The sequence below is a fragment of the Apteryx rowi genome, unplaced genomic scaffold (genome assembly GCF_003343035.1).
Source record: "Apteryx rowi isolate R43461 unplaced genomic scaffold, aptRow1 scaffold_2, whole genome shotgun sequence".
In the NCBI taxonomy this organism is placed as follows: Eukaryota; Metazoa; Chordata; class Aves; order Apterygiformes; family Apterygidae; genus Apteryx; species Apteryx rowi.
Window position 1 is genome coordinate 7,179,076 of NW_020448307.1, and position 6,567 is coordinate 7,185,642.

Here is a 6,567-nt window from a genome sequence, read left to right on the forward strand (position 1 = left end):
GGACTGGGCCGGGCGCCGGGGCTGCGCGGGGGCGGCCGGGCGGTGCGGGTGTCCCCGCGTGCAGCGGTGCCTGTGCGGGGCCCGAGCGCTTCCGCTGGCGGCTCCGCAACACCGGTGCCAGGCAGGACCCCGGTGCCCTGTCCCCGCCGCGGCCTCAGCCCGGGCCCCCGCCGGCCCCCCCGAGCAGGCGCGTTGACACAGGGATGCTCTGCTTTTCCCTTTTTCACACCTTCCTTGCCAGTATCGGGCTGTGCTGCTGCCTCCCTCCCTCTCTTCAACACCTCCTCCTCCTCCGAGGCATTTTATCTCCTTTCTAGAGAGAAGAGTGTGGGTTGGGGATTTTTTGTTCCTTTTTTTTTTTCTTCTTCTTCTTCTTTTTAATAAAAATCCTCTCCTGCAGCTCTGGGAGCGAAGGGGCTGATCCCACCGCTTGGCACCATAATTGTCTCCAGCCTCTCAACCTGCCGTGGGGGCGGATGCGGCGGTGCCGAAGGAGACGCACTTTCTCTTGGTCCTACCCTGGCTGCCGCGGGCAGGATCCTCGGCTCCCACGTGCATCGCCCGTGCGCGCTCCCGCCGCTCCGCTGTCCTCCAGGACTGGAGGGGCCTCGCGGCCCTTCCTGCAGCGCCTGGCTCTGGGATCTGGGTCCCGTGCTCCGGGAGAGCCCTGGCCACCGCGGCTGGATGTGGTCCCCGTGCCGGGGGCCTRGGGAGCGCTGAGTGCCCCGCGGGGAGCAGCCCTTGCCTGGTGCTGCTGTCACCTATGCGGCACCTTCTTAAAACGGGGGTTTGTCTCGGGGTGAGGATGGATGAGAGCCAAGCCGAGAAGAAGGTGGAAAGAGCCTGGGTTTGGCATGCCAGCCTGCGAGCCAGCATGCTGCCGTGGCCTGCTTGGGAGAGGAGATCCCCCTGGGAAGGAGAGAGACCTCTTGAAGGGTGGAGGGGACCTTCCTGGTCCGCTGGTGCCTTGGGGTCTCTTTTAGGACAGAGAACCGCTCGTGGCCAACCCRCTCCCCAGCTGTTTGGGCTTTGCTCCCTCCCTGGGGTCCCCCATCACGCTTGAACCATAGGAGTTGAGCTCTCGCTCTTCCCGGCAGGCCAGCAGCGCAGGGGTTGTCACCCCAGCTCCCTCCAGCTCCTCTGGTGGCAGCCGGCTCGGGGACGCCCCGCGTTGTCCCCAGCAGCTCCCTGCACCGCCCCGGGGCACCCGGGAGGCTGCGGCTTTGCTGCTCCGCCAGCAGACTCGAGGCGCAGCCGTTCACCTCCGCGGCCTCGGAGCCCCGCTGGGACACTGCTCCCCTTTGCGGTGTGAATGGGGCACCACGAACCACCCCAACCCCAGGTCATGTCTCCAGGGGGTCCTGTCCTGGCCTTGCACCGCCAGCCCCACTTCCTTGCCCAGCAGCATCTGCYGTGATTCCCCCCCAATTTGGCCCAATCTTCCCCATTGCCCTGTGGTCTGGGAGCCCTGCTGGGACCAGCTCGTCGGAGGGGCGAGCAAAGTGTCTGGGAGGAACGTCGCTCCCCACTGYTGAACTCATGGCCACGGGCTGACAAGGAGGAAGGAGCACGCTCTCRCTCGAGAGGTACAACGCCTCATCTGGATTTCCCGTTCTGAGSCCACAAAGCGGGAATTTCCCCCTTGGGAAACCGCTGATTTTGCGGAAGCCACATGATGCATTGGAAACTATCCCAGCAGAAAATTTCCCACCAGCTCTACAGCGCATTGACTTGTGAGCCCAGAAAAGCCCACCGAGGCCTATGACTTACTCGGGAGCATGTCTCAGCGCTACAGTGGCATCTGCATCTTCCCAGCTAAGGCAAAAATTGGTAGGATGCTCTGAGCCKGAGCAGCTCCCCTTAGCACTGGGAATGAGCAGCTCTGCTGCTGCACCGCCGCTCTCTAATTGAATCAGGTCCCAGCAGGAGGGAGAGGTTAGATCTGCCTGTCGGCAGGGACAGATGCTCCTGGGAGGCTGGCGAGGGCCTGCATCTCTCCAGCTCACAGAGCTTGGCTGTGGGGTTGGGATGAGCCGTGCAAATCCCGGCTTTTCCCTGCTGCCTGCCTGCTTTGCTTGTTTATTTGTGTACTTTGTGGAGAAATGCATCTCTCGACATGGTCCATCACGGTGGTGCTGGCCGGTGCCCTGGGAGCTCCTCGGGYTCCGGGCTGATCTTGCACCCCGCCGTGTCGGGCGCCTGCCTAGCAAAGCGGTTGTACCTTCAACGTCTCCAGCAGCCCTCCCGGCCCTTCCCCATCACACCTTCGCTAACAGCTCCTCATCTGCGGCCCCTCACGCTATTTCTGCCTGGCCAGGTCCCAGCAACTTCTCTCCATGCCGCCAAGTGGTACCCGAGTGCCTTCAGCCGCTGCCTCTCCTGCCCACCCCGTGACATGCCTGCGGCGCCTCGGAGCTTGCAAGAGCTGCGAAACCTCTGGAAAAAGCAGGTCCCAAACCCCAACTTGCTGCCAGCTCCCCGGAGGGTGCTCGTCCCCCTGCCTGCAGTGCTGGCACGGTCCCCCTGTGCTACGGCGACCTGGCCACTGACTCACTCCACTCCRGTACCTCACCCCAGCGATGACGCAGTCGCCAAGCTGGGCGAAAAGCACCACGCGCTGGGGCACTGCCCGGCCGACCCGTCTCCGAGGGGACGTAAAGGCACATTTGCACGTCCTGGGACCTGGGGTCYGTTCGCTTCCAAGGAACTGCACTTGTTTGTAGCAGCAACCTGGTCCCCCCCCGTCTGGATGGGAAATGTTAACCGTGTTTAGCCTGGTGCCAAGTCCTCCCCGATTTTATCCTCTTGTTTTCTCCGTCTTTGTCCTCTCCCTTCTCTCGCTCTCCCCCGTTTTGCACGCCCACGCACGCGCGCGGGCACCGCTTTAGGCACCGGCTCACCCTGCGCCGTGCACTGCAGGGATGCAAGGCTGGAGCAAGTTTCCATGCCTACAGATGAACATAACTGCACATTCGAAACAGATGCGCTCCGGCGTCCGGCGGATACACCCACCAGTTCAGAGACAAAGCCGCRACGCGCCAGGCTCTCGCGGAGCCCTTCCGAGGGGATCGCAGCCGCACGCCCCAGATTTACATGCTGGTTTGAAGAAGAGGCRCAGAAACCAAAACACAGACGCACGCCTGCTTGCTCGCGCACCCGCTCAGACAGACACACGCTCCGATGCGCATCGGCACGCAGAGCATCCCTCTGCCCGCGCGGGCGACCCRAATTGCTGCTCCACCCCGGGGCGCTCAGCGCCCTGCAGGATCAGCCYGCCGGGCGGCTGTGCACCGGCACGTTTCTCTTTGCCCACGCGCACCCACGCGCACCCCGACCGGCAAAGACCCGCGTGTGCAGGCACCGGGAATGACCCCCCCGAGCGGCCGATGCRGGGCGAGACCTTGCCGGCAGCAAAGCCGCGGCAGGGCTGGGCGGTCACTCACCCGCGGGGTGCTCGCACACCCGGGCGCCCCCGCGGAGCTGCTTTCAGGGAGTGCAAGGGATGGGGAAGGGATGGGTGGCAGCCGGCTTTGCCCCGGAGCTGCCTGGTTTTCCCGGGAGCTGCCGAGCAGGTTGGGGCTCCCCCAGGACCCCAGGGAACCTGGCGCAGAGGATTTCCCTAAAGAAGCGTGGGGGCACCAGCGGCTTCGGCTCGCCTCCCTGCTGTCCCATCCCTCCTCGCAGCTGCAGAAGTTGCCGGAGACCCCGGCAGCAGCCTCTCCAAGGAACGCCTTCTCCACGAGAGGGGTCCCGTTCCCACGGCCCCCGCCCCAGACCGCTCGCGATGCCGCGGCACGGCCTGTCGCCGAACACCCCCGGTGAAGGGACGGAGCCCGGTGCCTTTTCTGCCCCGCGGCGGCTCCCGATGGCTCTTCCCGCTGGGGAGTAGCCTGTCTCCCGCTCCGGGCGGCCGGGGTGTGTCCGAGTCCCGTCTTCAACTTACTTGCCCAGTTCTTCGAAGAGCTGGTATTCCTCGGTGAAGCGATTGCAGGTTATGGTGGCCATGCCGCGGGGCTGGGAGCGCTCCCTCCCCGGCGCCGAGTTCGGTGCGAGTGCCTCTCCTCTCGCTCCCTCCCTCTCCGTGTGCTCCCGGGGCTCTCTCCTCGCCGAGGTAAATAAGGGAATATGTTTGATTGACAAGCCCGGAGATAATGATGAGGGCAATTTGTCTTCTCAGCCTCGCAAGCCTTCGTCAGCATCCCCGTCCCCATGGCGACCACCTCTGCCAGAAACGCCCTGTTTCTGTTGCCGGGGCAACTGCTTCCCAAAACGCCGGGCTCGGCCCGCGCCGCGGGGACCAGGCCCCGCCGGGCTGGGGGTCGCCGGCTCGCCGGCGGGGGGGCAAAGCCGAAATCGCAAACATTAAAAGCAAATTGAAGAACGCGGCGGCAGAAGAAGAATTGGGGCAAAAAAGAAGAAGAAAAAAAACCAGGTTTCCATGGAAACCGCGGTTTCCATGTTGCAGGAGGGGACGGACAGGCTGCCGTCACCCCGGCAACTGCTCCGCACCCCCAGGGCCGCGTGCGGCCCCCTGCTCCGGCCGGGACCGCCTGGGTGCCGGGTCCCGGGGCGGGCGATGGGGGGGCGAAGCGCCCAGCGGGGCCGGGAGCGCTGCCGGCTCCCGCGCCCCCAAAGCGCCCCGCGTCCTGCCCCACCGCCGCGCCGGCCTCGAGGGGGGCTGCGGCGAGGAGGGAAAAACAACCAAAGCGTTTTGGGCTTTYATTTCCCCGCGGTGTCCAGCTGGGAGCGGAGAGGTGGGGGGTTTCGGGGGAGGGAAGTCTGCCCTTTTTAATTGTAAAACCTCCCAGCGGGCGCTCTCTCGGCTGCGGCGCTGGAGGGTGGCTTCGGCAGGGGGGGAAACGGGGCACGGCAGCCCCGGAGCCTTTCTCCCGAGAGCTCAAATTCAGATGAAAGCCTTTTATACCTGTGCGGCGCAACCCTCCCTGCCACCCCCTCCCTCTTCAGCCGCTCCGATTTCAGCCTCCGGTTGCTTCTAATGGTTAAGGTCACAAATGGAGCCGAAAATCCGCCGAGGATGCGACTCGCAAATAAAGGCATGTCAAGCTCCTCGGTGTCTAACGCAAAAAAAACACAAAAAAACAAATGAGAACATAAAAAAAGGAGAAATTCATGAGATCTGAGGCCTTGGGGGAGAGGTTTCCGCCGGAGCCAGCCTGGGGCTCTTGGCCGACGCGGCACCAGCACCCTCTCCTCYGGCACCCAGCTCGTCCCCGCCACCCTTCTCCTCCCCAGCGCTGGGGTTTGCTGCAGGCCCATCGCACAGGGAGGCCGCCAAGCCTGGGCAATGCCATGGCATCCTTATCCCCTCTATTTTTGGGTCCAGATTTAGCCGTACGGGTTTGCCCCAAGGGTCCGTCGACCCTGACCCCGGCCCCTGGCACCCTCCCAGCTTAGGGCCTTTTTGTGCCTGTCTGACTCCCCCAGTGGAGTTTTCTTCCAAGGGTTTTTCTAGTTTCTGGATGTTTTTGCAGGACTATCCCTCACACCGGGGGAGCAGCGTGAACGAGCCCCTGCTGCCGCGGGAGAAGGGAAGTGACTGCTGCAGCAAGGCCTCCCACCGCCYGGCGGGGAAGAGATTGCTTCTGGCAGGCGAGATTGATTTAACTCCCTTTCAGGCTGCCATGGAAGGGTTAAAAGGAAAAGAAAAGCCTCTAACCAGACAAAAATAGGGAGAAATCTTCAAGAGGAGAGAGAGAAGGAGGAGCAGAGAGAGGGAGAAGAGAAAGGAGGTGGAAGTGGAGGAGGACAGCAAGTGGCTGAGTGAGGAAGAGGAGGGGGAGGAGGAGAAAGGTCTAATGGCTTTTCCATTAATTGCACCATTACCCACTTTCATACCCACCTTTTTCTTCCCGCACTCCAGCCTCCTGCTCCGTGCCCCGGCGCACCTGGCGAGACGGGCGCGATCGCAGCCTCCCCGCTGGGCTGCCAGGGCAGGGCCGGGGCCGAACACCCGGGTGTTTTTGCCTCCGAGGTGACTAACCAATGCTGCTTGCTTCAATGATGGTGGAGACCATCACTGGTGGAGGATGGTGGAGGACAATTTGTCTCCTTGGGCAAGCAAGCCAGGCCTGCCGGCACCTGGTTTTGGGTGAAGGTGATGCTTTTGTGTGACCTATGTCCCGGGAGTATGCGCTGTCCCCAAAACGCCCCCTCTCCCTGCCTCTCCCTTGGGGTCCCCTCTCTTCTCATCCAAATCCCACGTGACGGGGCGCTTCGTTCGCTGCCCCAGATGCCCCGCGTCATCTCCACCCTGGTAGCTCCCCAGGTGGTGCCCGTTGTGGCGGCAAGCACTTTTCCGCAGCCACTCTGCCCCTCCGCCGCGGTTCCCGGGTGGCACGGGGAGACGCTGCAGCTCACGCGCTGCTTGCCGCCAGCAGCGGCTCCGGACTGACGGGCTTTGTCAGCGTCCGCAGCGAGGAGCCGGCTCGCAAGCGCCTGCTGAGGGAGGCAAGAGGGAAGCCCGAGGCTCGGGCACGAGCGCGCACACACGTGCACGGCTGGCTCGCCCGCCCGCCGCCTCCGCGCGCGCCCACGCGCCAGCGCCGC

General features: G+C 63.9%; 1 protein-coding gene across 2 annotated transcripts in view; it reads right to left on the minus strand.

Annotated features, from left to right (window-relative positions):
- CAMK2A (calcium/calmodulin dependent protein kinase II alpha) overlaps positions 1-4,055 on the minus strand; it is a 37,495-nt gene extending 33,440 nt beyond the window's left edge. For both annotated transcript variants that reach the window (XM_026063219.1, XM_026063218.1), the window contains exon 1: positions 3,944-4,055. In XM_026063219.1, the coding sequence (XP_025919004.1) occupies positions 3,944-4,005 (62 nt within the window). In that variant the 5' untranslated portion in view covers positions 4,006-4,055. The remainder of the gene's footprint in view (positions 1-3,943) is intronic.
- Between the last annotated feature and the right edge of the window lie 2,512 nt (positions 4,056-6,567).